General features: G+C 36.7%; 1 protein-coding gene across 5 annotated transcripts in view; it reads right to left on the bottom strand.

The window, feature by feature from the left end:
- The window catches only part of PHKA1 (phosphorylase kinase regulatory subunit alpha 1), a 146,432-nt gene that overhangs the window by 56,269 nt on the left and 63,002 nt on the right, over positions 1–27,161 (bottom strand). For all 5 annotated transcript variants that reach the window (XM_059385631.1, XM_059385632.1, XM_059385633.1 and 2 more), the window contains exon 14: positions 17,295–17,429. In XM_059385631.1, coding sequence (XP_059241614.1) covers positions 17,295–17,429 — 135 coding nt within the window. The remainder of the gene's footprint in view (positions 1–17,294; positions 17,430–27,161) is intronic.

The raw sequence follows: 27,161 nt of genomic DNA, 5'->3' as shown, positions 1-27,161 counted from the left end.
CTTGGACTGTTTCCATACTTTGGTTATTATAGATAATGCTTCTATAGACACTAGGGTACATGTGTCCCTTTCAATTAGTATTTTTTTTTAATTTTGGGGGTAAATAACTTGTAGTGTGATTGCTGGGTTACAGGGTAGTTCTATGTTTAACATTTAAAAAAATATTTTACTTATTTATTTGACAGATCACAAGTAGGCAGAGAGGCAGGCAGAGAGAGGAGGAAGCAGGCTCCTTGCTGAGCAGAGAGCCTGATGCAGGTCTCAATCCCAGGACCCTGGGATCATGACCTGAGCCGAAGGCAGAGGCTTTAACCCTGTGAGCCACCCAGGCATTCCTATGTTTAACATTTTGATGAAAATCCATACTGTTTACCAAACTGGCTGTACCAGTTTGCGTTTCCACCAACAGTGCAAGAGGGTTCCCCTTTCTCCACATGCTCGCCAACACCTGTTGTTCCCTGTTGATGTTAGCCATTCGACTGGTGTGAGGTGGTATCTCATTGTAGTTTTGGTTTGTATTTCTCTGATTAGTGATTTGAGCATCTTTTCATATGTCTGTGGCCATCTGGATGTCTTCTTTGGTAAAATGTATATTCAAGCCCTCTGCCCATTTTTAATTGGATTATTTGTTCTTTAGGTGTTGAGTTGTGTTGGTTTTTATATATTTTGTATACTAACTCTTTATCAGATATGTCATTTGCGAGTGTCTTTTCCCATTCTGTAGGTTGCCTTTTAGTTTTGTTGATTGTTTCCTTCACTGTGAAGAAGCCTTTTATTTTGATATAGTTTCAGTGTTTATTTTTGCTTTTGTTTCTCTTGCTTCAGGAGACATATCTATAAAGAAGTTTCTAATGTTGATGTCAAGGAAATTCCTGCATGGGGCACCTGGCTGGCTGAGTCAGTAGAGCATGTGACTCTTGATCTTGGGGTGGTGAGTTAAAACCCCACATTGGACATGCAGCTTACTTAAAAAGTGTGAAAAAAAAAGAGAGAAGTTGCTGCCTATATTCTCTTTTAGGGTTTTTATGGTTTCAGGTCTCAAAATTAGGTCTTTAACTCATTTTGAATTTATTTTGTAAGAAAGTGGTCCAGTTTCATTCTTTTGCACATCGCTGCCAAGTTTTCCCAACAACATTTGTTGAAGAGACTCTGTCTTTACCATTGGATATTCTTTTCTGCTTTGTTGAAGATTAATTGACCATATAGTTGTGGGGTCTTTTCTGGGTTTCCTATTCTGCTCTACTGATCTATGTGTCTATTTTTTTCTGCCACTATGATACTGTTTTGATCACTACGGCTTTGTAATATAATTTCAAGCCCACAATTGTGATGTCTCCTGCTTTGGTTTTCTTTTTCAAGATTGCTTTGCCTATTTGGGGTCTTTTCTGGTTCCCTACAAATTTTAGGATTATTTTAGCTCTTTGAAAAATATTGCTGGTATTTTGATAGGGTTGCATGAAATGTGTAGATTGTTTTAGGAAGTAAAACATTTTAACAATATTTCTTCTTCTTATCCATGATCATGGAATGTCTTTCTATTTGTTTGTGTCATCTGCAATTTCTTTCATCAGTGTTTTACAGTTTTCAAAGTAGAAGTCTTTGCCCTCTTTTTTTTTTTTTAGGTTTTCTTAGGTATCTTTTTGTTTTTTGTGCAACTGTAAATGAGACTGATTCCTTAATTTCTCTTTCTGCTTCTTCATAATTGGTATATAGAAATGCAACAGATTTCTGGACATTGATTTTGTATCCTGTGAGTTGACTGAATTAATTTATCACTTGTAGCAGTTTTTTGGTGGGATCTTTTGGGTCAGTTTGACTTCTTCCTTGCTGATATAGATGCTTTTATTCCTTTGGGTTGTCCGACTGATGTGGCTAGGACTTATAGTACTATGTTGAAGAAAATGGTAAGGTGAACATCCTTGTTCCTGACCACTGAGGAAAAGATCTCAGTGTTTCCCCAGTGAGGATGATATCTATTTTTTTTTTCAAATATGGCTTTTATTATGTTGAGGTATATTCCATCTAAATCAACTTTGTTGAGGGTTTTTTTTTTTTTTTATCATGAATGGATGTTGTACTTGGTCAAATGCTTTTTCTGCATATGTTGAAATGACCATTTTGTTCTTATCCTTCCTTTTTTTTAGAGGGAGGGGAAGGGCAGAGGGAGAGGGAAAGAGAGAATCTTAAGCAGGCTCCACGTCCAGTATGGAGTCTGATGCAGGACCCAACCTCACGATGCAATCTTGATCTGAGCTAAAATCAAGAGTCAGAACGTTAACTGACTGAGTTACCCAGGTGCCTCCATCCTTTCTTTTTTAAAGTGATATGTCATTTGCAAATATTGAACTAGCCTTGCAATCCAGGAATCAATCCAAATTGACCATGGTGAATGATTTTTTAAATGTATTTTTAGGTTGGGTTTGCTAGTATTTTGTTGAGGACTTTTGCATCTATGTTCATCACTGATATTAGCTTGTAGTTCTCTTCTTTTGTGGAGTCTTTATCTGGTGATAGTATCAGGGTAGTGCAGGCTTCATAGAATGAATTTGGAAGTCTTCCTTCTTCTTGTATATTTTGAATAGTTTGAGAAGAATAGGTATTAACTCTTCTTTAAATGTTTGGTAGAATTTGCTTGTAAATCCATTTTGTCCTGGACTTCTGTTTGTTGGGAGTTTTGATTCCTGATTCAATTTCTTTGCTGGTTATTAGTCTATTCAACTTTTCTATTTCTTATGGTTTCAGCTTTGGTAGTTTATATGTTTCTAGGAATTTATTCATTTCTTCTAGGTTGTCCAAATTATTGGCATATAGTTTCTCATAATATTCTATTATAATTATATTTCTGTGCTGTTGGTTTTTTTTAAAGATTTTATTTATTTGACAGAGATCACAAGTAGGCAGAGGCAGGCAGAGAGAGAGAGAGGGAAGCAGACTCCCTGCTGAGCAGAGAGCCCGATGCGGGGCTCGATCCCAGGTTCCTGGGATCATGACCTGAGCCGAAGGCAGAGGCTTTAACCCACTGAGCCACCCAGGTGCCCCTTGGTTGTTATTTCTGCTCTAATCTTCATTATTTCCTCCCTCCTTCTGGCTTTAGGCTTTGTTTTTTGTTCTTTTTCTAGCTCCTTTAGGTGTAAGTTTAGGCTGTTTGAGATTTTTGTTTTTTGAAATAGGTCTGTATTACTATAAACTTCCCTCTAATGAATGCTTTTGCTGCATCCCAAAGGTTTTGGACCATTGTGTTTTCATCTTCATTTGTTTCCATGTGTTTTTAAATTATTTCTTTTATTTCCTGATTGACACATTCATTGTTTAGTAGGGTGTTATTTAACCTCCCTGTATTTGTGATCTTTCCAGTTTTTGACTTCTACTTTCATAGCATTGTGGTCACGAAAGGTGCAGGTATGCCTTCAAGCTTCTTGTATTTGTTAGGGTATTTGTTAGGGCCTGTTCTGTGGCCTATTATGTGATTAATTCTGGAGAATGTTCTATTTGCACTTGCAAAGAATGCTTTTTTTAGGATGGAATGTTCTGAATAGATATGATAAGTCCAACTGGCCCAGTGTGTCATTCAAAGCCATTTTTTTCCTTGTAGATTTTGTTTATATGCTCTATCCATTGGTGTGGGTGTGGCGTAAAAGTCCCCTACTATTATTGTGTTATCAATGGGTTCCTTTATGCTTATTATTAAATATTTTTATATATTTTGATGATCCCATAATGGGGGCATAAATACTTATAATTTGTATATCCTATTGTTGGATTGCCCCTTTGTGATTATATAGTGCCCTTCTTTGTCTCTTCTTAGTGTGTCTATTAAAATCTAGTTTGTCCAAAGTTTGCTACTTTGGCTTTCTTTTAACATCCATTTGCATGATAAATACTTCTTTATCCCTTCACTTTCATTCTGTAGGTGTCTGTAGGTCTAAAATGTATCTCTTGTAGACAGCATATAGATGGGTTTTTTTTGTTTTTTTTTTTTGTTTTTTTTTTTTTAATCCATTTGAGACCCTATGTCTTATGATTGGAGTATTTAGTACATTTACATTCACAGTAATTATTGATAGCTATGTACTTAATGCCATTTTCTTACTTTTTGCCTGTTTCTGTATATTTTCTCTGATCCTCTCTTGTCTTTCTTGTGTTGTTGATTTTCTTTAGTGATATATTTGGATTTCTTTCTCTGTATTCTTTGAATTTATGAGTGGTCTTTGATATATGGTTATCCTTAGGTTTGTATATAACCTCTTTTGCAAGCAGCATTCTATAGTAACTTGATGTTCAATTACGGTTGAACCCATTCTTTTCTCCTCTACTCCACACATTTTAAGTCCAAGTTATTATATTTTATATCCTTTTTAAAATGGGTTCCTTGAATGATTTTTTACAGAACTATTTATTTTTTACTGCTTTTTTTGTTCCCTGCCTTTATACCATCACTTTTGGTCTCTCCTTTCCGTTCAAAGTGTCCCCCTTTAATATTTCTTGAAGGGCTGGTTTAATAGTCATGAACTCCTTTAGTTTTTGTTTGACTGGAAATCTCTTTCTCTCTCCTTCTATTCTGAATGATAGCCTTGATGGATAGAGGATTCTTGGCTGCAGATTTTCCCCATGTAGCAATTTGGATATATCATACCTCTCCCTTCTGGCTTGGCAAATTTCTGTGTGTATTGTGTGTGCTCTACTATTGTGTCTGCTATTGCTCTATCCTTCTGGCTTGTCATCTGCAGAGGCTCTCCTTGCCTTCTGTGGATATTGTTTCCTCCCTGGATTGAATGTGATGAGTTTTAACTGGTGTGCTCTAGTCCTCTTGTGAAATGAGACCTGACACCGCTTACGTGAGAACTGAGGCCCCGTAAAACTCTCTGTTTGGGACCTCTCTGTTTGGGACATGTGGTGTGGGCAGTCTTTTGTGCTGGTCTTCTGGGGGAGGAGCCAGCTGTGTTGGGACAGAGGAAAATGTGCTTGAGAAAGGCAGTTCCACTGTAATGCAAGGGGTTGGGTATCTAGTATCTGCATGGCTGTTTACAGCCAGTGGCTCTGTGTTTATGCTGGGGGATGGAGGAAGGAAATGGTACCAGCCAGCTTTTTCCTCAACAGGTTTCTCCATGAATGTTGCCTTTCAGGGACACTCAAGAAGGGCAAATAATGTCCCCAATGTGTGCGCTAGGCAATTTTCACATCATTATTTCCATGCTGTATTCCCCTGGGTTGTTTGTCTGCCTTCTCTCCAGAAGCAGCACAGTGCTCTCTGGAGTCTTATCCCAGCCTAGCCTGCTGACACTTAAAACTCCGGGCTTCAAGCTCTGCTAGTTCTAAGAACTCACGAAATTTAGCTGCTCTAGCTTTCTAAGCCAATGGCTATTGGGAAACATTCTTCTTGTGCATTCCCTTGTGAGCTCCCCTCCCTCTCACCCTTCTCCAAGACAATGGCTCCATTCCCTCTGCAACAGCCAGGATCTGTTTCCCCCCTAAACCACATCTCCACATTTCCTACCTACTTCAATGTGGCCTCTTTACTTCTTTTAGTTATGGAGTTTGTTCTGCCAGTCTTCAGGTTGATTTCTGGGATATTTAGGATGGTTTAATAGTGATCTAGTTGTATTTGAGGGGTGAGGTTAGCCTAGACTTTGCTGTCATCCTCCTCTCTCCTATCTTACCTATTCATTTACCAATGGAAATGTGGCTGCTTCCATAATTTTGCTATTGTAAATAATGCTGCTATAAACCCAAGTGTTCATGTATCACCTTGAATTAGCATTTTCCTATTTTTTAAGTATACACCTAGTAGTGTGATTACTGGATCATAGGATAGTTTAATTTTTAATTTTTTGAGGGTTCTCCATACTATTTTCCACTGGTGGTTGCACTAGTTTGCATTCCCACCAGTAGCGCATGAGAGTTCCTTTACTGGATCATAGGGTAGTTTAATTTTTAATTTTTTGAGGGTTCTCCATACTATTTTCCACTGTGGTTGCACTAGTTTGCATTCCCACCAATAGCGCATGAGAGTTTCTTTTGTCCACATCCTCACCGACACTCTGTTTCTTCTGTTGTTGATTTTAGCTATTCTGACAGGTATGAGATGAGAGCTCATTGTAATTTTGATTTGCATCTCCTTGATGGGAAGTGATGATGAACATGTTTTCATGTGCCTGTTTGCCATGTGTAAGTCTTTGGACAAATGTCTATTTGTCTTCTGCCCATTTTAAAATTACTTGTTGTTTGGGTGTTGAGTTTTATCAGTTCTTAAATATTTTGGATACTAACCTGTTATCAGATATGTCATTTATAAATATCTTCTCCCATTCCATAGGTTGCCTTTTTAGTTTTGCTGACTGCTTCCTTTGCTCTGTAGAAGCTTATTATTTTGATGTAGTCCCAATAGTTTGTTTTGTTTTTGGTGCAACTTTAAATGGTATTGTTTCCTTCATTTTACTTTCTGCTGCTTCATTATTAATGTATAGGAATGAACAGATTCCTGCACATTGATTTTATCTCCTGAGACTTGCCCGAATTCATTTATGTGTTCTGGTGGACTCTTTAGTGTTCTCTATATATAGTATCATGTCACCTGCAAATAGTGAGAATTTAACTTTTCCTTACCGACTGGGCTGACTTCTCTTTTTGTTGTCTGATTGCTTGGCTAGGATTTCCAATACTATTTGTTGAATAAAGTGGTGAGAGTGGACATTCATGTCTTGTTCCTGACCTTACAGGAAAAGCTCTTATTTTTCCCCCACCGAGTATATTGGCTGTGAGTTTTTCATACAAGGCCCATATTATGTTGAGGTATGTTCTCTCTAAACCCAGGTTGCAAGAGAGGTTTTTAAAAATCATAAATGGAAGTTGTACTTTGTCAAATGCTTCTTCTCCATCTATTGAATTATGGTTTTTATTCTTTCTCTTATTGATGTGATGCATCATGTGATTCTTTTGTGAATATTAAACCATCCCTGCATTCTAGGAATAAATCCCACTTGATCGTTCGCTATGATTTTTAATGTTTTGTTGGATTTGGTTTGCTAATATTTTGTTGAGGATTTTTGCACATACATTTATGAGAGTTATTGGCCTATAGTTCTCTTTTTGTGGTGTCTTCATCTGATTTTGGTATTAGGATGACACTAGCCTCACAGAATGAATTTGAAAGTTTTCCTTCTTCAATTTTTTTTTTGAATAGTTTGAGATAAACATGAATTAACTCTTCACAAATTTTTGATAGAATATGCTTGTGGAGGCCTCTGGTCCTGGACTTTTATTTTTGGGGGGGGGGATTTTTGACTACTGATTCAATTTTATTTCTGGTAATTTGTCTTTTCAAAGTTTCTGTTTCTTCCTGCTTCAGTTTTGGTAGGTTACATGCTTCTAGGGATTTGTCCATTTCTTCTCAATTGTCCAATTAGTTGGCATATAGTTTTTCATAATATTCTCTTGCATTTATGTGGTGTCAGTTGTTATTTCTCCTGTTTCATTTCTGATTTTGTTTATTTGGGTTCTCTCTCTCTCTCTCTCTCTCTCTCTCTCTCCCCTTTTGATGAGACTGGCTAGAGGCTTATTAATTCTGTTGATCTTTCCAAAGAATGAGCTCCTGGTTTCATTGATCTGTGTCACTGTTTTTTTTTTTTTTTTTTTTAGTTTCTATATAATTTATTTCTGCTCTCATCTTATTTCCTTCCTTTTGCTGTGTCTGTGTTTTGTTTGTTCTTTCTTTTATAGCTCCTTTAAGTGTAAGGATAGGTTGTTTCCCTTTGACATTTTTTTTTCTTCTTGAGGTGTTTATTGCTATAAACTTTCTTCTTGGAACCACTTTTGCTGCATCCCAAGTGTTTTTTGGACCATTGTCCTTTCATTTTCATTTGTTTCTATGTGCTTTTAAAAATTTCTTCTTTTATTTCTTGGTTGATTTATTCATTGTTTAGTAGCATTTTTTTAAACCTCTATGTATTTGTGTTCTTTCCTGATTTTTTCTTGTGTCTTCTATTTTCATAGCATTATGTTCAGAAAAGCTGCATGGTATGATTTTGATCTTGTTGAATTTGTTACAATTTGTTTTGTAGCCTACCTAATATGTGATCTATTCTGGGGAATGTTCCAAGTACACTTGAAAATAATGTGTATTCTGCTGCTTTAGAATGGAATGTTCTGAAAATATCTGCTAAATCCATATGGTCCAATGTGTCATTCAAAGCCTGTTTCCTTGTTGATTTTCTGTTTGCATGATATGCACATCAGTGTTAAGTGGAGTGGGAAAATCCCCTACTATTGTTATATTGATATTCATTATTTCCTCAATAGTTTTATGTATTTGGTTGCTCCCATGTTCAGTGCCTAAATATTTACAATTGTTAATATGCTCTTATTGGGTAGTCCTCTTTATCAATATATATTAGAGTTATATATATTACAGTTATAGTCTTTGTTTAAATTCTATTTTGTCTGATATGTTTGTTATATATATTATAGTTATAGTCTTTGTTTAAATTCCATTTTGTCTGATATAAGTATTGCTGCCCTGGCTTTCTTTTTTGATATCCTTTGGACCAAGGCCAGCAGGACTGGGAAGCTTAGATATGCTGACACATTGAGGAGGGGGCCTGTGTAAGAAAGTTAGGTAACGAGTGTCAGTGCTGTGCTGGTTTCTATAAGTAGCCAATGTTTATGCTGGCTGGGGGAGTGAAATAGCACCTGCCAGCTCCTGTGTTCCTGAAGGGGTCTCCCCATGATCCCTGTCTCTCCAGGCCACACTTCAAGATAAGCAAATCACTCACCATCCCTTCTGCCCCTGGTGTTTTTCAAACTGTTGGTTCTATGCTATATCAGCATGGGCTGTTTGTTGTGCTGCCTCTTTGGCAGCGGGGCTGCGGAGAGGGGGGCACTCAGCTTCCTATTGCCTTTGGGGCTTACCCAGAGACAAGCCTACCAATTTTTAAAATTCCAGGCTTTATTATTTTTTTAAATTTTTTTTGACTTTTAATTTTTTATTTTTTATAAACATATATTTTTATCCCCAGGGGTACAGGTCTGTGAATCGCCAGGTTTACACACTTCACAGCACTCACCAAAGCACATACCCTCCCCAATGTCCATAATCCCACCCCCTTCTCCCAAACCCCCTCCCCCCAGCAACCCTCAGTTTGTTTTGTGAGATTAAGAGTCACTTATGGTTTGTCTCCCTCCCAATCCCATCTTGTTTCATTTATTCTTCTTGTACCCACTTAAGCCCCCATGTTGAATCACCACTTCCTCATATCAGGGAGATGATATGATAGTTGTCTTTCTCTGCTTGACTTATTTCGCTAAGCATGATATGCTCTAGTAAATTCCAGGCTTTAAGTCCCATTGGATTTAGGAACTAATGAAATTCAATCCCTCTCATTTTCAAAGGTAAATGTTATGGGGATTTGTACTTCCTGTTGCATGCTTCCCAGTGTGAAAATCTGTTTCTTGCTCTTCTCCACACCATTGGCTGTATCCTCACCACAGGTAGTCATGATCTGTCTTCACCTAAATCATATCTTTGCCCTTAATACTTCCATGATGTGCCCTCTTCTCTACCTTAGATGTGGAGTTTGTTCTGCTAGTCTTTAGATCATTTTTCTGGGCTACTTATGGTGATATGAGTGTTATCTAGTTGCATTCATGGACGAAGTGAACTTTGGGGTTCTCCTACTTCATCTCCGAGCAAACCTAAATCTTAAAAATTACTACAGAATTTCCGTTTGTTCCTTTCTTTTCCTCATTTAATTTTGGATTAATCACAAAATTTAATACATCATTTTAACCCCACTAGCTTGTAATTCTTTCATTACCCCTTTGATGGTTACTCCAGAACAGCTCTTCTCAACCAGATTCCATCAGAGTATTATGCTCTAATTTTTAAGGCATTGATTGTATTAACTTACCTTCTTTGCATTTAAAAATGGAACTAGTATGTGCAACCCATAGGGGAACTGAAAAACCCCATTTTCTAGTAGTTTAATTTTGTGGAAAACTATTTGAGAAAAGCTGTCCAAGAGATTAAACCATGCATCCTTCACTGATTAGAGTGTACCTTAAATTTGTACCTTTACTATTCCTTGAATAATGCAAGAATCTTACAACACTAACTCCATTCATTTTCTGCCTAAACAGTTTTTTTTTTTTTTGCCACTTGGGTCATTTATTTCATCTCTACTTTTATTTCATCCACAAAGCACTGTTATTAATGTTGCTTTAAACAGTCAATAGTCTTTTATATTTACTATTTCCTTTTCTCTTCATTCTTTCCTGCATTCCTATTCTTCTGTCTGGGATTTTTTTGGGGGGGGGGCTAAAGAAATCCCTTTAGTATTTCTTTTATTATGAGTCTGCTAGTGGTACATTTTCAATTTTTACTTACTGAACATGACTTTATATTGTTTTCATTTCTTCTTTTTAAAGATTACTTATTTATTTATTTGGGAGAGGGATAGAGAGAGAGAGCATGAGCAGGGGGTAGGAGCACAGGGAGAGGGAGAAGCGGATTCTCTGCTGAACAGAGAGCCCAATATGGGGCTCAATAACAGGATCCTGAGATCATGACCTGAGCCAAAGGCAGACATTTAACCAACTGAGCCATCCTGGCACCCCATATCATTTTTATTTCTGAAGGATATTTTCACTGGATATAAAATTCTAGTCTGGCAGTTATTTTCTCCAAGTAATTTACAGGTGTCATTCATTGTCCTGTGGAATTCATTGGTTTGTTGAAAAGTAAGCTATAAGTTTGATCATTGTTCCTTTGAAAGCAATGTATCTTTTCTTAAATTTGGCTATTTTTAAGATTTTTTTCTCTTTCTTGATTTCCAGAAGTTTGATTATTAAAGGATTAGGTTTTGTTCTTTGTATTTATCTTGTTCACAGATTTTTAGCATTTTTTAAAATTAATAATTAATTAATTTATTTATTTTTAATGTTTTTTATAAAAATGTATTTTTATCCCCAGGGGTACAGGTCTGTGAATCGCCAGGTTTACACACTTCACAGCACTCACCAAAGCACATACCCTCCCCAATGTCCATAACCCCACCCCCCTTCTCCCAACCCCTCTCCCCCCAGCAACCCTCAGTCTGTTTTGTAAGATTAAGAGTCACTTATGGTTTGTCTCCCTCCCAATCCCATCTTGTTGCATTGATTCTTCTCCTACCCACTTAAACCCCCATGTTGCATCACCACTTCCTCATATCAGGGAGATGATATGATAGTTGTCTTTCTCTTCTTGACTTATTTTGCTAAGCATGATACGCTCTAGTTCCATCCATGTTATACACAATGGAATACTATGCAGCCATCAAAAGAAATGAAATCTTGCCATTTGGGACAACATGGATGGATTTTTAGCATTTTTAAATGTGTGAATTAATATCTTTGGTCAGTTTTGAAAAGCTTTTAGTCATTATTTTTTCAAATACATTTTCTGTTCCATTATTTCCTCTTATTCTTGGGCTCCAGACCCTCTACTATATCTGTCTTGTAATGCTTTTACAATTTTCCATTCTTGTCTCTCTTTTGGGCTTTAATCTAAATATTTTCTACTAACTTATTTTTCAGTTCACCAATCCTCTCTTTTGCTGTTTCTCATATGGTGTTAATCCCATCTATTGCATTCCCAATACTAGTTACTGTAATCTTTAGTTTTGGAATTCTATTTGATCCTTTTTTTCGTAGATGGAATTATTCTCTTAGTTTTCCTTTTGGATTATTTATTATTAATGCCTAAAAATGCAACTAAGTTTTGCATGTTGCTTTTGAATCCTGCAATTTTGCTGAAATTGTTTTTTTTTTTTTTTTTAGGAGAATCTTCAGGGTTTTCTACATATAAGACCATGTACTCTGCAAACATTTTTACTTTTTCCTTTCTGACTTAAATGCCTTTTATTTCTTTTTCTTGCCCACTTTCTCTGGTTAGAACTTCCAATACTATGTTAATTAGAGGTCTGTATATCTGTTTTGATTGTATTTTTTTTTGGCTTTTGTTTATTTGGTTTCCTAGCATATCTTATTATATATTTTCAATGCTGAACACATTGTACAAAGAATTGTAGAGGCTCTAGATAATATTATTTTCTTCCAGAGGTGATTTAGTTTATTTTGGCAGGTAGATACACCACTAGCAGATCACCTTAGTCCATTCAGTGACTGAGAAGATTGTGTTTTAGGCTTTGTGTTTTAGGCTTTCTGGAAACTGGTCTATTTGTGATTTGCATTTACTTTTAGGGTGTAGCTCACCCTTAAGGGACTCAACTGAAAAACTGGAGTGTTTATCACAGCTTCTTCCACAAAGAAAGTTCCTGAAATAAAAGTTTTGTTTTCCTAGCATGAGACTTTATCCTTCATTTCTTGGCCTCTCATCCCATGCAAGCACAGCTCAAGAAGAAGAAAATGCCTCAAAGGGAAACTGCACAGACAATAAAGAATATTGCTTACTTTGCTGAGGTACTCTTTTCTTCAGGGTTTTGGCTTCTCAAGTCCTGGCTACCTTAATTATTTTCTAATGCCCTTATTTACCTATATCTTTTAAATACAGCTATTATAGTTGTTCTTAGTATGAAGAGTAGTCTGATACAAACCACTTCACAGCTGGAAGCTGAAAGTCTACCTTATTCTTTTTAACTATGGCACAACATATCATACATAATTCAACCATTCTTGTTCATACACATTAGGTTGCTCCTAATTGTTGTTTTGTCATTACAAATTATGTTGTAATGAATAGCTTTGTACATGTATCCTTGTTTACATGTGTGAGTACTATATAGGGTAGATTCCTATGAGTAAGGTTGTTAGTCAAAGATATGTGTATAAAATTAAAAAAAAATTTATAGGTAATGCCAAATTACCTCTGATTTACACTACTACCAGGAGTGCTAAGAGTGTCCATTTCTCCACATATTCACCAGTAATGGGTAATATAAAACTTAACTTTTATAAAATTGATGACAAAAAGTTTTTATTTCATTGTTGTTTCATCTTACATTTCCCCAATTATTAAAGAGGCTGAAGGTTGAAAACTTAAAAAGTGTAGTGCTAAGAAAGGAGAAACTGTGACCAACAGCACCAAAAAGTAACATACACACACATACATGTGTTAGAGAGTCTATATATGTACAGTAAATGATTAAGGTGACATTTCAAAACTCTTTATATGAACTATTCAATCAATAGTGCTGGGAAGACTGGCTAAGTATTTGGCAAACAAATTATGATTCTTACATCATAAGGTAAACTAAAATTAAAATTCTAGACTAAGCTAAATATAAAATTGTAACTGTAAAGAACTAAGAAAATATGGTGAAAATGTATATGACATAGGGATGAATCTATCTTTCTAAGCATAACAGTAAAGAAACCAAAAAGGAGACAATTATACTATGTAAAACTTTAACATATCAAAATTAAATACAAAATTAAAAGGCAAATAATAAAATAGAAAAGTACTGCAGTAACATATGGAAGAAAAAGTATTAGCATCCCTAATATATAAAAAATCTTATTTAAAGCAATAAGAAATTGACAATTTTCCAATAGAAAAGTGATAAAGGAATATATATAATTTACAAAATAAATAGAAAAAAGTCTATTTAATTTATAAAAACAATTTATTATCTAGGGCATTAGAAAATAATTAAGGTGGCCAGGACTTGAGAAGCCAAAACCCTGAAGAGAAGAGTACCTCAGCAAAGTAAGCAATATTCTTTATGTCTAAAAAACTGAAATCATGCTAACACAAATATTAAAATAGCGTTGTAAAAGGTTATTTAAAAAAAGATAATAGGGTTCATCATACATTATTACTATGTTGCAAAGTACAAATAGCAAAAACTGTTCTTTCTGACACTGTTTTTCTAAAAAACAAGTGTGTATTTATTTTACAAAAAAAAAATGATTGGAAGCAAATATTCCAAAACAAAAACAGTGGCTTCCTATGAGTGTTAGAATTATAGGTGACTTTTATCTTTTTCCTTTGTGCCTTTTTCTACTTTCCAGTTCCCTTCATTCAACACGTACATTTCAATTTGTAATCATAACTTACTATTTATGAAAACTGAAGAAAATGAGAATAGCACATCTATTCAAATGAAACTAGGAGATAAATTTACAATTCCTGAAGAAATGAAAGATATAACTGATAAAATGGATGTACTTGATGTTCAAAAATTTGCACAAAGGCAAGAAAATAATTATCTAAAGAAAGTTACAGAACAGAAAATATATACTTCATTGATAAAAGCTTACCATAAGGTATACTTAAAGAAGAGATTATGCTGAGTGAAATAAGTCAAGCAGAGAGAGCAAGTATCCTATGGTTTCACTTACTTGTCGAGCATAAGGAATAACAAGGAGGATATTGGGAGATGGAGTGAAGAAGTGAGTTGGGGGAAATTGGATGGGGAGACAAACCATGAGAGACTGGACTCTGAGAAACAAACTGAGGGTTTTGGGGGTGGGGGTTGGGTAGGCCTGGTGGTAGGTATTATGGAGGGCACATATTGCATGGAGCACTGGGTGTGGTGCATAAACAATGGATGCTGGAACACTGAAAAGAAATAAAATAAAATGGAAAAAGAGAATTGTTAACTATATATGAAAACGTGCAGATCCTGCTAGATATGCAAGCCATAGGAAACACAACTTCAAAAAAAAAGTAGAGCAAAAGTGAAGAAATGCATATCCTCACTGGGAATTAAAGAAAGGCAATTAAAATAGCATGTGTAGTAATACTAATCTAACAAAAACAAATGATAAAAATTCAATGTTGGTGGGGTAGTAAAAATAAAAAGGTATAATTTGTATTTACTGATGCCACTAAAAATTGGTTGGTATTTCTAAAGAATAGTCTGGCAACATAAAATAAGAACTACAAAGTTGTCCATACTCTTTTATCCAGAATCCCTTTTCTGAGAATATACTCCAAAGAAACAGAAGTATACATAAGAAAGCCTATACAAAGGCATTCACAGAATGACAAAAACATTGGAAACAATTCAAGTACCCAATAATTAGGGAATAATTAGTTTAGCTTGAAGGAATAATATATAGTTCTTTCAGTATGTAAAAATACTCACATGAAAGAGTAAGTGAAAAAACCACAAATTAATATGCATACACTGTAACTGTAAATGTATCTATGTGCACTAACAGATTAGAAAAGAATTAGAATTATATAAAGATCTAAGTTGAATATTTATGAAGTTCTTATGTTCCTAAATCTGATTAATCTCGTATTTTTGTTAAAGAAGATTTATTTATTTATTTATATATTTATTTATTTATTTAAGAGAGAGCAAGTAAGCGAGCACGGGTGAGCAGGGGGAGGGCAAAAGGAGAGGGAGGAGAGAAGCAGATGCCCCAATGAACATGGAGCCCAATGGGACTCCATCCCACAACCATGAGATCAATGACTTGAGCTAAAACCAAGAGTTGGAACCATCTGAGCCACCAGGTGCCCCAATTAATCTCGTACTTTAAAAATGTTTTAAAAATATATTTTGGAACTGAAATACATGAAATGCAATATTTGAGGTGAGGCAAACATTCCCATTTAGTTAACATATACATATATATGAACACACCTGGTGAAGAAATCTCTCTTTTTTTGTATTATAGTTGTCATTTGATGTATGCTTAAAGCAATTTTGTTATTGTGAAATTGTAACTATGATAAAATTTTGAAGATTCACCCATTTGATAAGTTATCAAATCATGATTTTTATGACTTTCCCAGATCTATCCTCTTTGCCCTGTGCTTTATACATAACACCATTACTACAGCATTTATAATATTGTACTATAATTAGGCCATGATTTCAACACTTTGCTTGAAAATCTCCTTCATATCCAGGGATATAATTATCCTTATATTATATTATATATATCCTCATATTATATTATATTATGCCCAGATCCATATTAATATCATAATTTATAGTTGTATTTTCCACATAAAACAGGACACAGTTCACTACAACAAGGATCCTTTTCCTCAAGTTTGCAATAACATGTTTCTAATTTCTTTCTGAGCCCTCACTGGCCATGCCTTTAGCATCCTTATGTCTACCAACAGTGTGTTTAAAGCAATATCGATTTTTTCTATCATGTGACTCAATTCTCTCAGCCTCTATCCATTACCTGATTCCAAAGCCACTTTTTAAAATATTTGTTACAGTATCACCCCACTTCCTAGTACCAAAATCTGTATTACCTTCCTATTCCTGCTGTTAATAAAGTACTATAAACTCAGTGGCTTAAAACAACACATATTTCTTTTCTTACAATTTTGGAGGTCAGAAGCCCAAAATGAGTCTTTTAGGACTGAAAATAAAATCAAGGTGTCAACAGGGCTGGTTTCTTCTGGAATCTCCAGGAGAGAGTCTCTTCCTTGCCAATTCTAACTTCTAGGGGCTGGTCATTCCTTGCAAATCTTTGGTTCATAGCTATATCACTCCAATCTCTTGCTTCGGTTGTCACATGCACTGCCTTTTATTGTCTGAATTCCCTCTGCTTTCATTTTATAAGGATACTTGTGATTACATTTAAGGTCTACCTGGAAAATCCAGAACAGTCCTCCTCATCTTGAGCTCCTTACATTAATCATACCTGCAAAGTCTCTTTTGCTATATAATATTCATAGGTTCCATGAATTAGGACCTATATGCTTTTGGGGGCCATTAATCAGTCTTCCACAAGAGTAGTTTTGAAATTTGCAGAGCCTTTTTTTAAGTTAAAGGTGCAGTGATTTGTTTAATGTCAAATTTGTAATAAATTGTATAACTTCGTAATTTGTAGTAATCTGCTTAATGTGTTTATTTTTAAGTTTAATAAATTAGATAAAAATTGAGTAATAATTAAAATAAGTATTAGATTAAGTTGAATTTTGTAATATTGTCAACCAATTTATTACATGACATGGTATAAAAGACCTAAAAAAATATTCCTTGGCTATTGCTTTACATAAAATTAACATGTATTCAGAATGGAAATATATGCCTCAAGAAAGGGGAGAACATGTTAGCTAAGCATGCACTTGGAATGAAGATACAGTATTGTTTGCTAACAGTAACACCCTATATACTGGATTCATAAACACATTCAAAATTATCAAGCTTGCTCGGGATATACTGGGTTAGAAACTTAAGTTCCAGAGACTCTGAATTCCTTCTCAGATCCAGTTTAATAAAGCAGTACAAGATTAAAAAAATAAAAAGAAAAGAAACCAGTCTGTACTGAATAATGCTTTGATTATTATAATGACTAATTATTAAGGCTGATCTCCTTACCTAGGCTGGAATAAATGTGGCTGAGAATACGGGCTGGTTGTACTCTGATAGGGTATACCTCAGCAATGGTCTCCACATCAATCCCCTTGTCCTTCAAAATGGCCTTGATTTCTTCTGTCTCGGCTAGAATGGAAACTACAGAAAGGAAAGAAGATGAGGTCAACAGAAACTTTTATTTCAATAGGAACCTAAAAATCTCTCAAGCCACATAATTTCTTTTGGATGGAAGAGAATGAAAATGGGAGGAAATTAACAGTTATTGAGGAAGTTTGATGAAACAAGTATCATGCTAGGTACATAACACAATTATCTAAGTTGAAAAGGAAAAAGGACTCATGCTTAAAGTATTAGATTCTGCTTTTTTGGCTAAGTGCAAGGTGCTCCTAGAGAATTCCATACTCTTTATACCTGAGATTCCACATTTAATAGGGGAAAAAAAAATCCAACACAAGGTATGTTACAGCTTTGGTTCCAAGGCTCTTTCATATCCTTAAGACCAGACAGGATTTTGAGGATAATAAAGAACACCCAAATAATAAGAATTATTCTATAGCCAGAGAATGGTAGAAGACAAGGGAAACTGGGAATAAAGAATTGAGATGCAATAGTTAAAACTGCATATGGTTGTTTTGGGGTTGGGGGGTAGGCTCTAGATTCTGAGCCTGCCAAGCCTGGACAGCTCCCTTTTATTCCTGTTATATTCATTTTTCTGAAGTGCTTATCACAGTCACAAGGGAGAAGGCCATGCCAGCTCCCTGACTCTTCTTTTTACGTTCTCTCTAGGGGACAAATACCTGGCTGGGAGCTAATAATCTGAGTGGGGCCTCAATTAGCTTGACACTAAGGACTGAGAGCAAATATGTGCCCTATTTCTGTTTCTCCGGTGCTGGTGAATGTGCTGAATTGGGTTTATGTGAAAATGAAGGTACCATTTGGTTCATTTAAGTTTACTAGTATTTTCTATGTTGAGTGTTTGGAACAAAAACCTAGTTAACAGAGTGCACTTTCTTTTTCTTTGCTATTATCTTTCGTGTATATTTGTGTGTGTGTGTGTGTGTGTGTGTGTGTGTGTGTGTGTGTCTTTCTATCTTGGGAGCCTCATGGTATTGTGTTGCTGTTGGTCTGGGTCAGGATATGCAGCTTATGGCAATCATAGGGCCCCCTGGACATATCACAATCTCGATTACTTATAACTAGAAACATGAAAATGACAAAGATTCTCCAGGGAAAAGAAACAAAGGAAGAATGATAGTGGGCTAAGGAAAGCCCAGGAAAACACACATGGTCATCCATTCATTCATTAACAAACATTTGCTAAGCACCTAAATGGACAAAGTACTATTTTGGCACTAAGGATAAAGAGATGGATAAGTTAGTCTCTCTCTTTAAGAGCTTACAGTGTGATGGAAGTGACATACACATAAGCCAATTATAAAATAAGCTGCTAGGTAACTAGAGAGATGCACAAAACACTGTAAGCCCTGGAGAGTGACACCTATCAAGTCTGGGACAGGAGGAGAGTGCTTTCAGAAAAGGCTTTCTGAAAGAGATGATGTCTAAGCTGAGTTTGAAAGAATGAACTTTAGCCAGGAGAAAGAAGGGAATAGGGATGGGGAAATCCATTTTAGGTATAAAGTACATGATAATCACAAAACATGGAAATGAATAAAGAATATGTGTGGTGGTAAAGAGAACTACATATACTTCAATATTGTTGTTGCATAAAATATTTTGCACAGTGGTTTAAAAAAAAAAAAGAATCCAGAAAGGCAGACAGAGGCTAGATCTTTATGGAATACATATGTTTCACTTTAAGGATTTTGTAATTTTCTTTGGGCAATGATTACCCAACTGCATTCTACTGAGCTTCAGGGCTCTGCAGAGGGCAATGCATTGAAAGAGAATCAAATGAACAATATTTTGGGGTGCTAGGAACACTTTCAACCCCAACAGCGGAGCTTTTTTTTTAAAACTTTATGTTTAATAAAATATTTAGGAAATTCCACCTATGTGCTAAGTAGAGCCAAATGCAGGGAGTATAGAGATAGACATGATCCCTGGAGAAAATGACGCTGATACTGAGTTCTGCTAGAAGGCTGAATAGAAATTAATCTGGCAGAGGAGAAGGTAAAGTAAGGGAGTTGTTCTAGATAGAAGAAACAGCATAGACAAAGGTTCAAGGGCGACATGGAACAGGGCAGATCTAGGAATTATAAAATGTTTTTTACAGCACAAGCATGGAGTGTGAAGGGGTCATTGCAAAAAATTACAACGGAGACAGGGTCAGGCACCAGATCATAAAGGGCCTTATAAGCCATGTGAAGGAGGTTGGCAATGAAAACCCTTGGAGAGTTGTAATCAGGGGATTAATATGTCTATAACTGTACCTTAAAAAAGAAAATATTCATGTTTGATGATTAAAGAATAAACTGATAGACTGTTGAGGGCCTAGACTGAAGACAGGGATACCACTTAAAAATTTATTGCACTAAGGCAAGTGAGAGATGCTGATTACTTAGATTAGGATCATGGCATTTATACTGGAGAGGACTAGATGGATTTCAGAGTCAATTAGAAGGTAAACAAATCAGGATTTGTTAACTGATTGAATATAGGAGGTGAGAGGGGGGAGATATTGAGAATGATTCCCCAGGTATTTATATGCGTAACTAAGAGAATGCGTAAGAGAATGCTGTGCCTTTAATGACACAGGCACATAGGGAGAAAAGCAGGCATGAGTGATATAATAGTAGGAGGGTGCAGCTGGAGTAATTTTAGACATGTTGAGTTTCAAGTGCATGTAAAACATCCAAGTGGGGCTATCTTAAAGAACAGTGATATAGATTCAGGAGTCATTAGCATATAGATATGAGATGGGTCAAGGAGAATGCATAGAGAAAAAGAAAAGAGGACCCAGAATATAACCTTGAGGAAGCTCAACATATAAGAAATGGGCAGATGAAGAAAAGCCTGGTGTAGAAATGAGTTTTTGTCCCAAGGCTTATATTTTCTTTATGGTATAGGAGGTGAAGTCATCTCCTGAGAACGAAGAATCAAGGAGATAAGAAAAGGGAGAAGATTTGGAATAGGAGGAGACTGAGAGACAAGAACAAATATTCTAAGTCAGAAGGTCAATGGACAGAACTAGAAATACCAACACTTAAGGGGCAAAGAAAATAGGAAGCCCAGATTGAGACAGAAAATTGCAAATTTTAGGTTGAAGAAGATCCAAGGGATGGTATCACAGAAGACATGGGAGTTAAGAGTTTCCAGAAAGATAAACAATAAGTGAAACAGAAAGATCTACTAAGATGTAGGTTGAAAGATACCTACTGAATTTTTCAATAACTTAAGCAAAAACATTTTCAGAGGAATATTAAGCAGGACTGGAAAGGAATGTAGAATGCATGGAATATAAAGTGGAAATTCAGATGAGAAAGGAAAGAAAGGATAAATAGAGGGAGATGAATATGTAAATAAACTAAAAACCAGAACCAACAGAGAGGAAGAGTTTGAAGAAACAGGAAAGGGTAGGTTTCTAGGAATGCTGGAGAAGAGGATAGGATCAAGCATTAGAAGGAAACACCCTTTCTAAGACCAGAGAAAAGGAGACAAGGATGAGTGAAAATATAAGCAAGATTGTGGTGGGGGACTGGGAAACTGACAACAATCAGAATATTAAGATTATCTAGCTAGATTAAGATAGACCAAAGGAAGGAAGGAAGGAAGCTGCTTTTAAAAGTAGGCCAAGAAGAGGATGAAAGTAAGGGATGGGGCTGAAAACAGATTTGGAATCCTGGTTGAAAAAAAATGAAAATGCTGAGTAACAGTAAGAACAAGGAGCAGCAAGAGGCACTGTGAGTCTAGTTGAGCTGGAGACTGCAGAATCAGTGCAGAATTACAGTGCAGAATTACATCTGCTCATTTGCGTGATTTTTTTTCTAGTAGTTTTAGCAGGCCAGGTACAGGATCAGAAAATGCAGAATGGAAGAGGGTAGGAAGATGACAGAGTAGGAGGACCCTCAGCTTGTCTCATCCCATAGATACAACCAAATAACACTCACATCAGTGTAAACAACCCAGAAAATGATCTGAAGACTGGCAGAATAAACTCTGCAACTAAAGGTAGAGAAAAGGCCACACCAAAGAAAGTCCAACTTTCTTCACTACAAAATGGACCATGGCCATCTACAGTGGGGAGGAAGCTGGCGGCACAGAGAAGGGCAAAAAACAGACTGTTACACTGGGAAGCCTGAACAGGGAAGATGAATCTCCATGTTTGGCTTTGAAAGTGAGAGGGGCTGAATTTTGTGAATTCTTAACAACCGGCGGGACTTAAAGCCTGGAATTTAAAAAATCAGGAATCTTGGGACGCCTGGGTGGCTCAGTTGGTTAAGCAGCTGCCTTCGGCTCAGGTCATGATCCCAGCGTCCTGGGATCGAGTCCCACATCGGGCTCCTTGCTCCGCAGGGAGCCTGCTTCTCCCTCTGCCTCTGCCTTCCACTCTGTCTGCCTGTGCTCACTCTCGCTCTCTCTCTCTCTCTCTCTGACAAATAAATAAATAAAATCTTAAAAACAAAATCAGGAATCTTGGTTCTGGGGGAACCCAGAGAGCATTAGGAAGTGGAGTCCCTGCCCTTTAAAAGACTACAGGACAAACAGCCAGCAGAGATACAGCATGGAAGCAGCAGTTTGAAAATGCTGGGGGCAGATGGGAGGGAGAGTTATTTACTCATCTGAGAGCATGTCCTGGAGAGGCAGGGATCACAGAGAGACCCTTCTAGGAATGAAGGAGGTTCTACCCCTCGGCAAAAAACATAACCACATGCCCAGGAACCAGCACAGCTCTGAAACTTGCTACCTAACTTGCTTACATCAAACCCTTTCACTCCTGTGCTGGGGCAGATTTGCCCTTTCCAGTCACGCTTGCCTCAGTCATGGTGCTGCAAGTCTCCTCCCCCAGAATACAAGTGCAAACCCCACCAACACCTTATCTCCCAATCCACATGTTCTGTGGGGCTGAAGTTCCAGTGGTTGTGGCAGATCTCATTTTGCAAGCTGACAGGTGTGCACCTTGTTAAAACATGCCCCCACCCAACTGAGGAGCAAACACTGACCACAACAGGCAAAGAGAGCCTCTGCAGACAACTGGACTGAAGGAAAAAGAGGCCAGGACTCAATAGCAGGGCATACACAGCACACATAGAAGATACTCCCTGTAGAGCCAGGTCCTTGGGAATGTGACACTACACTGCAGGGCTCTATAGGACCTCTTCTTCATAAGGCCAATATCATTAAGAGCAACAAAAGTAGCTGACTTTCTTAACACAGAAACAGAGAGTAGACAAAATGAGGAAACAGGAATATGTCACAAAAGAAAGAAAGGGACCAAACCATAGCAAGAGAGCTAAGTGAAACAGATATAAGTAGTATGCCTGATAGAAAATTTAAAGTCATGATCATAAAGGTACTCATTGACCTTGAGAAAAGAGTAGAGGACATTGGGGAGACCTTTAACAAAGACATAAAAATGAACCAATTATAGGTGAAACAAACAATAATGGAAATTAAAAATACACTTGATATAATAAATGGCAGGCTAAAGGAAGTAAAAGAATGAATTAATGACCTGGAAGACAGAGTAATGGAAAGTAACCAAGCTGAGCAAATGAGAGGGAAAAAAAGTATACAAACAGAATAATTTTAGGGACCTCAGTGATGGCCATCAGTGTAATAGCATTCACATTATAGGGATCCCAGAAGAAAAGAGAGAAAAGGAGGTATAAAATCTATCTGAAGAAATAAGAAATTCCCTAATCTGGAGAAGAAAACATCCACATCTAGGAGGCATAGAGATCCCCACACAAAAACCAACCATAGGAAGTCCACACTGAGATACATACTAATGAAAATAGCAAAAAGTAGTATTAAAAAAGGATTTTAAAAGCAGCAAGAGGGAAGACATTTATATGGAAAACCCCGTAAGTCTATTAGATTTTTCAGCAGAAGTTTTGCAGTCATGAAGAGAATGGCATGATATATTCAAAATGCTGAGAGGAAAAAATCTTCAGCCAAGGTTACTCTATCTAATAAGGCTATCATTCAGAATAGAAGGAGAGATAAAGAGTTTCTCAGACTAATAAAAACTAAAGGAGTTCATGACCACTAAATGAGCTCTACAAGAAAGGAGTAGAAAGGAAAGACCATAAGTGAGAGTATCAAAAGTAAAAAACACAAAAGCAGTAAAAATAAGTATTTCTGTAAATAACAGTCAAGGGATTCATAAAATAAAAGGATGTAAAATATGATACCATATACAATAATGTGGGGGGACAAGAATAAAAAATGGGTTTAAATGTAAACAATCAACTTAACATAGACTGCTATATGCAGATGTTATACACAAAACTAATGGTAATTGCAAATCCAAAACCACTGATATGCAAACAATAAAGAGGAAGGAACCCAAGTGTATCACTAAAGAAAGGCAACAAACCATGAAAGAAGGCAAGAGAAGAAAGGACCAGAGAAAAACCTACAAAAACAACCACAGACCAAGTAACCAAACTGCAATAAATACATATCTAACTAAGTACTTTAAAAGTAAATAGACTAAATGCTCCAATCAAAAGACACAGAGTGACAGGATGGATAAAAAACCAAGACCCATCTATAATCTGCCTATAAGAGACTCCTTTTAGACCCAAAGACACCTGCAGATTAAAAGTGAAGGGATAGGGAAACATTTATCATGTAAATAGAGGTCAAAAGGAAGCTGATGTAACAATATTTATATCAGACAAACTAGACTTTAAAACAAAGGTTATAACAAGTGACACAGAAGGACACTATTTAATAATAAAGGGGACAGTCCAAAAGAGGATATGACAGTTATAAATATTTATACTCCAAACATTGAATACCCAAAACATTAAACTATTAATAACAGACATAAAGGAACTAACTGACAGGAATACAATAATAGTAGGGGACTTTACCACCCCACTTGCTTCAATGGACAGTTCATCCAAACAGAAAATCAACAAGGAAACAGTGGTTGTAAATGATACACTAGACCATAAGATTTTAACAGATATTTTTGGAACACTCCATCGTAAACATGAGAATACACATTCTTCTCAAGTTCATATGGAACATCCTCCAGAAGAGATCACATGTTAGGCCACAAAATAAGTCTCAACAAATTTAAAAAGGCCCAAGTCATACCAGGCACCTTTTCTGACCACACTATGAAACTAGAAATCAACCACAAGAAAAAATTTAGAAAGAGCATAAATACATGGAGATTAAATAACATGCTACTAAATAATGAAGGGTTCCACTAGGAAATCAAAGAAGAAATAAAAAATTCCATGGATACAAATGAAAATGAAAATACAACGGTCCAAAATCTTTGGGATGCAGCAAAAATAATTCTAAGAGGGATGTTGACAGCAAGAAAAATCTCAAATAAACAACCTAACCTTACACTTACAGGAGCTAGAAAAAGAACAAACAAAACCCAAAACCAGCAGACAGAAGGAAACAATGATGATTAGAGCAGAAATAAATAATACACAAACTGAAAAAAGAATAGAACAGAACAATGAAAGCAGGAGCTGGTCTTTGAAAAGAACAACAAAATTGATAGACCTCTACCCAGACTTATCAAGAAAAGAACAGAAAAGACCCAAACAAAGAAAATCAGAAATGAAAGAGGAGAAAGAGGAGAAATAACAATCGACACCACAGAAATATGAAGGATATATTCTTAGGAGTATATAACCGACCAAAACTGAAGCAGGAAGAAATAGTAAATTTGAACTAAATCAGTAACCAAATAAACATAAAAAACAAAAAGTCCAGGACCAGAGGGCTTCACAAGCGAATTCTACTAAACATTTAGTCCAGGACCAGAGGACTTCACAAGTGAATTTTACCAAACATTTAAAGAAGAGTTAATACATACTCTTCTCAAACTATTCTGAAAGTTAGAAGAGCCTAAGAAAACTTCCAAATTCATTCTGTGAGGCTAGTATCCCATAATATCCAAACCAGATGAGGACACCATGAGAAGAGAACTAGAGGCCAGTATCTCTCATAAATATACAAGCAAAAATCCTCAAAAAAATATTAGCAAACCGAATCCAACAATGCATTAAAAAAACCATTTACCATGATCAATTGGGATTTATTCCTGGGAGGCAAGCATGGTTCAATATTTACAAATCAATTAATGTAATACACCACATCAGTAGGAGAAAGGATAAGAACCCTATGATCATTTCAATAAATGCAAAAAAAAAAGCATTTGACAGAGTATAACATCCATTTATGATTAAAAAAAAACCCCTAAAACAAATAGGTTTAGAAGAAACATACCTTAACATAATAAAGACCATTAATGAAAAACCTATAGTTAACATCATCCTTAATGGGGATGAACTGAGAGCTTTTCCCCTAAGGTCAAAAAAGATAAGGATGTCCAAGAGTATAAAAAGACCAGGGGGGAGGAGTCAAGATGGCGGAGAAGTAGCAGGCTGAGACTACTTCAGCTAGCCAGAGATCAGCTAGATAGCTTATCTAAAGATTGCAAACACCTGAAAATCCATCTGCAGATCAAAGAGAAGAAGAACAGCAGTTCTGGAAACAGAAAAACAACCACTTTCTGAAAGGTAGGACCTGTGGAGAAGTGAATCCAAAGCGACGGGAAGATAGACCCCGGGGGCAGGGGCCGGCTCCTGGCAAGCAGCGGAGCAACGGCACACAAAATCAGGACTTTAAAAAGTCTGTTCCGCTGAGGGACATCGCTCCAGAGGCTAAATCGGGGCGAAGCCACGCGGGGTCAGCATGGCCTCAGGTCCCACAGGGTCACAGAAGGATCGGGGGTGTCTGAGTGTCGCAGAGCTTGCAGGTATTGGAACGGGAAAGCCGGCTACAGAGACAGAGCCGACAGTAAGCTCACAGCTCGGGGTGACCTTGAACCGGCCGCAGGCTCCGTGAGCTCAGAGCGCGGCCGGAGGTCAGCCAGACGGGGGTAACTGGGCGCTGTTCTCTGGGGGCGCACGGAGGAGTGGGGCCCTGGGCTCTCGGTTCCTCCGGGCCGGAGACCAGGAGGCTGCCATTTGTAATCCTGTCCTCCGGAACTCTACAGAAAGCGCTCAGGGAACAAAAGCTCCTGAAAGCAAACCCGAGGGGATTACTCACCCCGGCCCCTGGTAAGGGCGGTGCAATTCCCCCTGGGGCAAAGACACTTGAGAATCACTACACAAGGCCCCTCCCCCAGATCAACAAGAAATCCAGCCCACACCAAGTTCACCTACCAAGGAGTGCGGTTTCAATACCAAGGAGAGCAGCAGAATTCCAGAGGAGGAGAATGCGAAGCACGGAACTCATGGCTTTTTCCCTGTAATTTTTTTTTAGTCTTGCAGTGAAATTTAATTTTTTTCTTTTTCATTTTTTTTTTCTCACCTTCTGGTAAATTTTTTTTAAAACTTTTACCTTTTTCTTTTTTAACGTTTTTTAACTAGTTTATCTAATATATATATTTTTTCTTTTTTATATTTTTATTTGTTTTCTTTTTTAAAAATTCTTTTCTTCTCTTTTTTTTTCTTTTTTCTTTTTTTTTTCTTTCTTCCTTTTTGAACCTCTTTTTATCCCCTTTCTCCCCCCTCATGATTTGGGATCTCCTCTAATTTGGTTAAAGCATATTTTCCTGGGGTTGTTGCCACCCTTTTAGTGTTTTACTTGCTCCTTCATATACTCTTATCTGGACAAAATGACAAGACGGAAAAATTCAACACAAAAAAAAAGAATAAGGGGCAGTACCGAAGGCTAGGGACCCAATCAATACAGACATTGGTAATA

This window comes from Mustela nigripes, chromosome X, assembly GCF_022355385.1.
Source record: "Mustela nigripes isolate SB6536 chromosome X, MUSNIG.SB6536, whole genome shotgun sequence".
In the NCBI taxonomy this organism is placed as follows: Eukaryota; Metazoa; Chordata; class Mammalia; order Carnivora; family Mustelidae; genus Mustela; species Mustela nigripes.
Note: the sequence above shows the minus strand (reverse complement) of the source record. Positions and strands in the feature narration are given on the sequence as shown.